Raw genomic sequence first — 10857 nt, 5'->3', positions numbered from 1 at the left:
AAGATCTAACAGCCATACCGCGACCACAACTTACGTCACTTTCAAAGGGTATGCCACAACTCCAACACTTGACAAGTTTCTCACCAGTTCTTGGTAGAGGAGAAGGAGGTAATACCGAACAATTTCCCTCGTCAACTGAGGCAGATGCGTACATAGAGAATAAAACAAGGATTACCAGCATTCAAATGCGAAGCGATGGTAATCGTATGAAAAGTCTCATCGTCGATTACGAATCGACGATGGTAGGTAAACACACAGACATTTATGGGAAAGACGAAGGAAGGTCATGCGGTAAACTTGTGTTGGAACATGATCATTTTATCAAGGAAATTTCGGCATTATACGATTCTCATGAGCTTCATGGTCTTCGCATCACTCTAGATGATGATAGAGTTCTTGACACTCTTGGAGATCGATCATCGAATGTGTTTAGTAAATTTTTTGACAAACTGTTTCACCCTACACATTTAACAAGGTTTCCACTCCCCAGTGGTAGTTTCACTGTGGGATTCAAGGGTTCGTATTCAGATGTGATCCACAACATCCAACTCATTTATGGGGGGTTCCAGCCAGCCAAATGGTCACCCTTCTAATTTGGTTTTATTGTATTAATTGTCTGTCCACGTACGTGTTGCTCATTATATAGTTTGTCCATATATTATGTGGTCCTATTCTTATATATGGAATGTATAAAGATTATATATATATATGAACTTATAATATTTACCCATGAATAAAAGATGGATGTATTTGGTCTCTCTATATCACAAATATGTATACATATAAACTAATTAGAAGATAATTAACACCTTCGATTTGGACCGAAACTTATGGACTAAATTAAAATTTTTAGTGCTCGTTTGGTACGTTATTACGTCGTATTATATTGAAATTGTATCATATTAAATTGGATTATATGTCATATTTTTATATAATATTATGTTAAATTTTAATTTATACTAAAATATTATATATTTATGTACTCATGCATACAAGTCAATACCACGTATACTTTTACATAAAATATTATTGTATGAAATATAATTCAATATAATACTATACAATACAATACGATATAATACGGCATACCAAACAAACTCTTAATAACATTATGTGAGAGTGCCACAACATTTTCATAGGGGAAGAGACAGGTCCACCACAGATAAGCATGAAGTGAAGGGGCGCGCTATCACAATCAGAATAAAAGAGGATGGGTCAAGGAGAGGTTTGGGACGAAACCAGAGTGGATCTGCGGCAAACTAGAGCCTCCGGAGGTATGGCGGCTTGTGTTGTGCCGTCATTTCGGATTCCCGACCTATTTCGACACTAGTTAAATGGGGTTAATCACCCGGATCTTGAATCAACTAGTAGATCATCAACACAGGGGCCCAATTCATTCTCCAGATGAGTTGGGAGCTGGGGGAGCCCGCGCGTGACCCATACCAATCCTACACTCCTTTCTTCTATTGTTTCTTTGTCACTTCTTGGAAATCACGAAGAGGATTCCCAGACTGGACTGAGCGGGAGGGGAGCTGCTGTCGGCATTCGAAACGTCTTCAGTTCTTTGATCCATTACGTGGCGCGAAATCCATCAGCACTCAGTTGACGGGACTTCGAGGCAAGTATTTGACGGTATACCTATACCGACGGAACGAAGGCACGAGCCCCTACTAATAATCGAAGGGGACGGAGACCACAGCTTGATGCGAGTACGAACTGAACTATACCACAAGGCTATAAGCGTCGAGAGCCCATGTCAAGGAGCGAAGCCACTCGAACGAATGTGAGAGGAGCGAAAGGAGACTCGAGTAGAAATACAAGTTTCCTATATCGAAAGCGAAAGCACCCTTTACCTAGGCCTGGTGGTAAAGTCTCATCTTGTGTGTTGGCCGAAATTACAATAGTCACATTGAACCCTCGAATATGTTCGAAAATCTCGAAATGATCTTCCAGTTTCGGGGCATATTTTAGTTATGTGTTACTATGCTTATATTTCATTCCATTTATTTAGGGTCTGTTTAATAATACTTTTTTAATCAATTTATTATTTTTAAAATTCGAAAAGTGAAAATATTTTCTAAAATCATATTTTATAAATCTGTTTTTACTTTTTAATATTTTAATCAATAAGAATTTAAATTTTAAAAACAAAAAAAAAAAAGATCACTTTCAAAACTTTTTTTAAAATATTTTTAATTAATATTTTGGACTCCAATCCCAACTTAGACTTTGAAAACTGAATTTGGAGCCCCACCCTAGACCTGGATTCGCTCCCAGTTTCGACCTCGGACTCAGTTAAATAAAATCAACAAATGAAAATAAAAAATGAAATTTACAGAACACACTTTTGTTTTTTATTTTTAAAATTGAAAAACAAAAGTTATAGAACACATTTTTTGTTTTTTAAAAATAAATATTTTTATTTTTGTGATTAAAAAATTTAAAAACAAAAGCGTCACCAAACACCACCTTATATTTTAAATTAGATTTCTAGTTATTTAGTTGTATATTCCAAAAATATTCAATATTTTAATTTGAGTTTTTATTTTTAATCATTTATACATATGGTTTTTGGCAAATGCATGTGGATGCATGCATGCACACTTACGTACGTAACATCCAAATTACGTTGTTGGGAATATATTAATTTAGATTTGACCTAATAATGACAATTGACTATGCATGACACGTACGTAAACATCCGAATTAGATAGTTGGGGGAGATCTCGTTTATATTCTTTGGGAATATATTCTGCAATTTTTTTTTTTTTTTTAGTTTTCCTTTGGAACTTTATTGTAATATAATCTTTAGATTAAATAATAGGGAAAATTATACTGGCTATTTTTAGTTAAAAATTTAAACTTTTTACGTTCAAAGTTTTTAAATTTTCAGTTTTTTTTTTTATGGTAGTCAATAAAAATACATGAAATTAATAAAAAAAAATATAACATAAAAATATGAAGTATATATATAAATAAAAAAAATTAAGGACAATTCTTTGTAGATTTTGTTATGGTGACTTAGGCTAATAATTAATCAATAGATTAATAAAAGAAGAAAAAAAAATATTAATTACTAATTATCACTTATTTTATAATTAGCTAGCTAGTTTTATCTTTACAACACAAAGTGCGTTTAATGGGATCTTAAAGAAAAAATATCTATTACAACTTTTTTTGTTTTTTAGTAATTAATAATAGAAAAATTTCATTTATTATACTTAAAAAGTCATTACTATTTATTTTTTTTTCAAAACCTAAAAAAACTTAAATCTCTCTCTCTCTCTCTCTCTCTCTCTCTCTCTCTCTCTCTCTCTCTCTCTCTCTCTCTCTCTCTCTCTCTCTCTCTCTCTCTCTCTCTCTCTCTCTCTCTCTCTCTTAGCATCAGCCACCCAACCTCCTCCCTCCTCCCTTCTAGCTCTGCCACACTTCCAGTCCCATTTTCCGCTGGCGCAAAGAATGAGAAGGCAGAGGCAACAATCACCCAATCTGTCAACTCTGCAATCATATTGGACTTGTTGTATCAAAATGTTATCATCGGTTTGATATTAATTTTCAATCCCCTACACCAGGCTCCAATCAACCTAACTCTAACTTCTCTGGCAGCCAACCTTCATCTGACCAAAATCAACATACATTTTACTCTTCCACTGGTGATGCTCATCAAGACAACTCATGGTATATAGACAGTGAGGCAACCAATCATATTACCTCTGATGGCCAAAACCTGCAGAACAAGTCTAAACACAAAGGTACTACTAAATTCATTATTGGTAATGGGGAACCCCTTACAATAGCTGAAATTGGTCAACATATTTTGACAGTTAATAATGCCTCTAATCTTTTGTTAAACAATATCTTTTGTGTGCCTCAAATAACTGAAAATCTATCGTCTATATCTCAACGAACCCATGATAATGTTGTTTTTGTCAAATTTTGTTTTGATTGTGTCATTAAGGATCTGGTCACGAGGAGGGAGCTAGCTCGGGGAGTGCTTAATCATGGTCTTTACCAACTTTAGCTGTCCAAGTCTTCATCAAACCACCTCAATCCACCAAAAAATCCATCTCAATGTTTTATAGTTTCCAAGAAGAGTCTGAACTCAGTCGTTTCCAAGCAAAGTCCTAACTTAGTGTCTTTTTGTAAGAGTCAATCAAATGAGCACTTTCATCCTGCTCAATCCTTGTTTGTCCAGTCTACAAAAACTACTAATGTAAATGTTTGGCATATGAGGCTTAATCATCCAAGCTTAAATGTAATGAAAATATGTTAATCAATGAAAAGGTTTTGTTTAAAGTTTTTCCAAAATTTTGTGATGCCTATCATATGGGCAAGTCTAAACATAAACACTATCACTCTTTTGCAAAATCAGCCAGTAAACCACTTGAAACCATTCACTCTGATGTGTGGAGTGCATCACCAATCCTTTCTAGATATGGCTTAAGATATTATCTACATTTTATAGATAAATACAATAACTTTACATGGATTTACCCCCTTAAACTCAAGTCAGATGTCAAAGAAACTTTTATCTAGTTTCAAAACTTTGCTGAACGAAGGTTTGATTCAAAAATCTAGACTCTCCACTCAGATTGGGGAGGAGAGTATCGAAGTCTTGTGCCATTCTTGAACTCTTTAGGAATTTGCTTCAGTCACCCATGTCCACATCCTGAAAATGGATAATCTGAACAAAAACACCACCACATAGTCAAAATGGGTCTTACACTCCTTCATCAAGCATCTATACCATTGCATTACTGGTGGGAAGCCTTTAGCACTGCCACCTTTCTTATCAACCACCTCTCAACTCCCACATTGGATAATAAATCTCCTATTGAAGTCTTATTCAAAGTCAGGCCTCAGTTAAACTTTCTTAGAGTCTTTGGTTGTGCCACTTTTCCTCACCTTCGTGACTAAAATTAACACAAATTTGATTTTCGATCCACTAAGTGTATCTTTCTCGGCTATAGTCCAGACCACAAAGGGTACAAATATTTACACCCCTCTGGTTGTATATACACTCTCCAAAGTGTCACCTTCAATGAAATTGACTAATTCCCTTTTTCCAATAGCTTTTGCACCTCTAATTTAAAATTTTTGAAATTAATACATGCTTTAACTCAATCCCATATAGCCATTGGTTTCCTTGTTTTTCTCCATCTTTGTAGGACCATGTTGAAGTTAATCCTCCTTAGCAGCCACGGACCATGATTCAGCAGTTTCCTTGCTATCTTCTCCATCATCATCCTCTGGCTCAGCATCCTCCAGTAATCAAGGTAAAACTCCAAACTCAGCACACTTATACTCCATTCCCTCACTTGAGATTTTCCTACCTATTTCTACCTCACCAATTCCTCAACATAGCTCACCTTCTCTATCTTCTTAACCGATTCCTACACCCTCTAACATCACTCACCACCCAATGATCACCCGCTCCAAAGCTGATATCTACAAACCCAAACTTTTTCTCACCACTACATCTATACTACCAGTTGACACTACACCCGATTACCTTGATCAAGAACTTCGTTTCCCTCAGTGGTTTGCTGCCATGGATGATGAAAACATTCACCTTAAGAAGAAAAACACATGGATTCTTGTTCGATGCCAACCTCACATGCATATATCATCTTAAATAAATGGGTGTATCGTATCAAATACAATGCTGATGGGTTCGTCAGTCGCCTCAAAGCTCGTCTTGTGGCCAAAGGATTTTAACAATAGCCAAGAATTGATTTCTTTGAAACATTTAGTTTTGTTGTTAAGCCCTTCACCATTCGTGTTATCCTCTCACTTGTTATCACTAACAACTAGGACATTCAACAAATCGACATAAACAATGCGTTCCTCAATGACAATCTTCATGAGGAAGTATTTATGGAACAACTTGCAGGGTACGTTGACCCTACCAATCCCACAACTATCTACAAACTCAACAAAACTCTGTATGGCCTCAAGCAGGCCCCTCGTGCTTGGTTCGATAAATTGAAAAGCTCTCTTCTTGCTCTTGGTTTTCGCAACTCCTCCGTTGACAGTTCTCTATTCTTTTACCACCATGGTGATGCCTTCCTTTTTGTCATAATATACGTAGATGATATATACTCTTAACAAGTAGCTAAGTTTTATTAAAAAAAAAACATATTTTCGTGTGAAATAAGATAAGAAGAAGATTCAAAATTATTAATTTTGTGGTACACAACTTCTGGTGAGAGGAGCAATAATAAAACAAAATTTCGAATATCAGAAGACACAGTCAAAGTCTTTTAAGTAGAACAAATTACAACTGTTTGATTGAGACTCAATTATTATAACTTATATTTTGGGGTCGGATAATAATTATTCTGTAAACATTAATAATTTTAATTTTACATAATATTTTTCTAGTCTATGATCATTAATGATCAGTTTAGATTTTCTGAATTATTATGGTTAAAAGAAAAAGTTTAGGAGAGAAAGTTTCTATATAATGCTCATGATCATAGACAATTAAGCATTATTATTAAGCAACGGTGGTCTAGAAATAGAACTTCCTTCTGCAAAAAAATGACATTTTAACACAAAAAAGTTATAGCACCACACTAAGAGTTTAGTGTCCCGCTCTGATACCAATTGAAAAACCGTATTTTTGCAAATGTCAGTTATATATAAGAAAATATAAAATTGTAAGCGTTTGCAGAAGCAGAAAGTAATTCTGCTACAGCAAAACAACACAGGCAGAATATAAAATATTTACAGAAAAATAAATAACTTGACACAAGAGATTTATACGTGGTATCGGTGTTCTCCCGAACACTCCTAGTCTACGGGGCCACGCCCAGAGAATGACATCAATTAATAAAGTATCAAAATTACAAAGACAATTGACTTAAACAAGTTTAGACTCCCTCTAAAGTATTGTCGCAATCCTTTGTAATCCACTTTATGAATCTGACTTCTTGAAACACCTTCAAGCCTGAACTCCCTTTGTCTTTGAAGTGTGAGTGCTTACTTCCTCCCGAAGTAAGGCTTCAACAAGTCTTCTCCCGAAGACCAAGTGCTTACTTCCTCCCGAAGTAAGGCTTTATCAAGTCTTCTCCCGAAGACCAATCTCTTGTTCAATCAAGTAGTTCTTCACAACCTCTAGGATAGAGTAAGAATAGAAATAAACAACTAGAACCTAGATGAACAACTAGGCTCTCACAAAATAAAGAAAAACTCCCTTCTCTCAAAAAGATAAATGCAAAAAATGATTAATGGAAGAGCTAATTCGAATGGCTGCTCTCTAGGCTCTATTTATAGAACATAGAAACCTTAGAGATAGTCACAAGATCGAATCTACAGCTGTACAAAAACTTTCCTAAAAAAAACACGATCTGCAGCATTAGATTCGGATGCTGACGCAACAGATCAGACCAGAAACGGGAAACTTGCTAAAATCGGGTCCGATCCTCTATCAATGCTTGATTCCTGCCAAAAACAGATTAGATATTCTGATTATATCAAGATACAATCGAAATCAATAAGGAAAAGGCAATAATCAAAGTTTCCCTAAAAAAGGCAACTTTTCAAAAGAGAATTGCTTCTCTTTTTAAGAAGTTTTCAACAAAGGAAAGTTCAGCTGAAAGTGCAACTTTCCTAACAAGGAAAAGAGCAACTAAAAATTGAATTTATAAGGTAAGAATTCGAAAATGAATGCACAACAATCTTACCATAAAAGGAAAAATTATTTTGTCAACTAACTTGCCAAAAAAGGACTTTACACAAACCATTCTCCACCATCGTCATCACGAGCTAAATTTGAAGCGGGAACATGCGAAGACTCATTATCATCATCTCCGGGGCATGAACTTGGTAGAGGATTTCCACAAAGACCAAGGTTCATGGAATATGCGTAAGCATTGAAGAGTTGTAATTGAGGACCAGTAGGGATTCTTCCTGTCAATCGATTATTTGATAGATCCAAGTAACTTAAAAAAGATACTTCAGCTAAGCTTGTGTGAATTTCACCATTTATTTTATTGTAGGAAAAATCAAGCACTTGTAGGTTGGTCAGTTTCCCAATCTGTATCGGAATTTTTTCAGACAAATTATTCATTGATAGATTTAAAGCACCCAACAAAGAGAGATGAGTCACTTTCATAGGAATCTCTCCATTCAATTTGTTACATGATAGGTCAATAACTCTTAGTAATCCCAAAATCTTCCCATACTCGTATTGTACCCCTTTCCATATGATGGATGCATAATTCTCATAAGAAAATGTATACTCACTGTAACTGCAATGACTACATCTGCTCAGGTCTGGTATTGGACCATTAGAAAATCTCACATCTGACGGAATGGTCTTCGTTGAATTATTTACTCGAATCATTGAAGTAAAATTTTTAATGCAAGAAGGAATGGCTATTGACAAATCATTAGAAGATAAATCTAATATTTGTATTTGAGTAAGCTGACAAAGACTCAATGGTATAACTCCATCAAATTTATTTGACTTCAAACTAAGAAAAACCAAGTTGCTTAGTTTTTCTCCAATCCATGATGGTATTGGACCTTCCAAACTATTGTTCTCCAAATCTAGAACTAGAAGTGAAGTGCAATCTTTCAAGGAGGAAGGAAAATTTCCTGAGAAGTTGTTGTGCCTCAATTGTAAAGTTTTCAAACTTTTTATATTAATAGAGTTGGGGATATTTCCGAACAACTTATTGTATCCTAAATTAAGTACAAATAATTGTGAGAAATTCTCCCAACAATCAGGAATGTTCTCAAATAAATTATTATTTGAGAGGTCAAGTAATTTTGTTGACTTGACTCGCTCTTTTGCTTCACATAGGAAAGAACTGAATCTGTTGAACTTGTTGTTGGAGAGATACAAGCATGTTGCGTGAACGAGAAGAGAAGGTGGGACAGAATCTTGGAATTGATTGGAACTTAAGTCAACTATTACATCATCAAACATATGTGGGTATGCTAGTGGAAAATTGGACAATGTGTTGTTAAGAAGGTTAAGAGACATGTTTAAGTAGTTCAAGTTGGGAGTTATATTTGTGAACCATTTAGGGACAGGACCATAAATACCAGAATTAGAAATGTCTAGTTTTTTGAGATTTGTTTGAGTTTTTAGCCAATTAGGAAATTCGGTAGCTAACTTACAAGAAGCCAAACTAATGATTTGCAATTGAAATGAGGGGATATAATATTTGGAATCGAATTTCAATGACATGTTTGAGTTAAAGGAAAAATCTAAGTACTTAAGCTCGGGCATTGTAGATTTACATGAGACACATACCCAGTGAGAGAATTTATGAAGACAATTAACAAATATAAATAATCAAGCTTTGCAATACTCTCACTTGAAACACCACTAAACTTATTGTTAGATGCTTCGAAACGTTCCAAATTTGGCATTGATGAAAGGTCAGGTAATAATCCAAAGAATTGGTTATGACTTATAACTAGACTTTTAAGATTGGGAAATCTTTTCAAACGGTTAGGAAAATGACCTTCCAACTGATTATTGTCAAGACGAAGATTAGTCAAAGATGGAATGGTGTTTTTAAAGTCATCAAGAATCAATCCACCAAGTTGGTTAAAACTCAATAGCAAAGACTCTAAGGAATTCTTGATAGAACTTGATATATTTCCAAGAAGATCATGTAATGTTCCTCTAAGGTTGTTATTAGATAATTCCAAACCATTTAGTTTAACACTATAATTTAGTAACCAATTAATGGTTGCAGGATGTATAAAACCGTCAACGATTTCAATTTCTTGAAGAGAAGTGAAGGAATAGTTTGAATGGGAAAGAGATGATGCTGAAATATGATCAGGTACCTTAAGAAGTTGGCAATTAGTTAAGACGAGTTGCTTCAGAGAAGTAAGTTGGGAGAGCCATCCAGGGTTTTCAATAATCATTTGAGAAGTGCTTTGAAGAAAAAGAGTTTCCAATTTGGTGAGATTTCCAAGCTGTGGAGGAATGATTCCAGTGATGGGATTCCCGCAAATAAAAAGATCTGCAAGCTCTTTGAAAGACCCAATAAACATTGGAATATGACTAATGTTCATGTCAGCGACCAGGTACAATTCCTTCAAATGATGCAGTTCGGCCAACGAAGAATCAATCTCGCCATCAAGTGTGAAGAAGGTGAAGTATGAACAGAGGAATGCTATGAGCAGGGGAAAAAACTTGCAGAGGCACGAAATGAAAAATGCAAAGGCTTAACCCAATAAAGGTTGCCACATCTTTATTTATAGACCAGAAAGTATTACAGCAGAAAAGACAAAAAAAAGTTGTTATACAAAATTAACAACCTTAACTATTAACAATAAGCCTAAACAGTAATTAACAGAAAAACAAACTATTTAAGAGATGATTAACTGTTTAACATCCCCCCTCAAACGAAAAGGAGTGTCACACATCTTGAGTTTGGACCGAAGATAGAGAAATCGATCGGTTGACAGGGACTTGGTTAAGGCATCTGCAACTTGGTCTATAGCTGGAACATACCGAATGGATAGTTGTTTAGAGAGGATGAGATCTCTAACAAAGTGTAAATCTATCTCAATGTGTTTTGATCTTGCATGAAAGACTGGATTTGCAGCAATAGCAGCTGCACTTTGATTGTCAACCCATAATATGGGACAGTGAGTAGAAGTAACATGTAACTCAGAAAGAAGTGAGACTAACCATTTGATTTCAGCAGCGGCATTTGCTAAAGCCCTGAACTCACTCTCACTACTGGACCGAGCAACCACTTGTTGTTTCTTAGCGGACCATGATACGAGATTACCACCAAAAAACATCACATAACCCCCTGTACTTCGTCTATCATCAACACACGACGCCCAGTCAGCATCAGAATACCCTTCTAAAGTTAA

At 35.3% G+C, this 10857-nt stretch overlaps 2 protein-coding genes across 2 annotated transcripts; both read right to left on the bottom strand.

Annotated features, from left to right (window-relative positions):
* Positions 1–7735: 7735 nt before the first annotated feature.
* On the bottom strand, positions 7736–9202 carry LOC133039439 (receptor-like protein EIX2). The gene has a single exon (XM_061118347.1). The coding sequence runs from the start codon at positions 9200–9202 to the stop codon at positions 7736–7738; it is 1467 nt and encodes a 488-aa protein (XP_060974330.1).
* A 20-nt stretch (positions 9203–9222) lies between these two features.
* On the bottom strand, positions 9223–10044 carry LOC133039438 (LRR receptor-like serine/threonine-protein kinase ERL2). The gene has a single exon (XM_061118346.1). The coding sequence runs from the start codon at positions 10042–10044 to the stop codon at positions 9223–9225; it is 822 nt and encodes a 273-aa protein (XP_060974329.1).
* Between the last annotated feature and the right edge of the window lie 813 nt (positions 10045–10857).

Source organism: Cannabis sativa, chromosome 6, assembly GCF_029168945.1.
Source record: "Cannabis sativa cultivar Pink pepper isolate KNU-18-1 chromosome 6, ASM2916894v1, whole genome shotgun sequence".
NCBI classification, from domain to species: Eukaryota; Viridiplantae; Streptophyta; class Magnoliopsida; order Rosales; family Cannabaceae; genus Cannabis; species Cannabis sativa.
Note: the sequence above shows the minus strand (reverse complement) of the source record. Positions and strands in the feature narration are given on the sequence as shown.

Excerpts from the sequence above, each read along its gene's own strand:
- LOC133039439 (XM_061118347.1), bottom strand. The coding sequence starts at position 9,202 with ATGTCATTGAAATTCGATTCCAAATATTATATCCCCTCATTTCAATTG.
- LOC133039438 (XM_061118346.1), bottom strand. The coding sequence starts at position 10,044 with ATGAACATTAGTCATATTCCAATGTTTATTGGGTCTTTCAAAGAGCTT.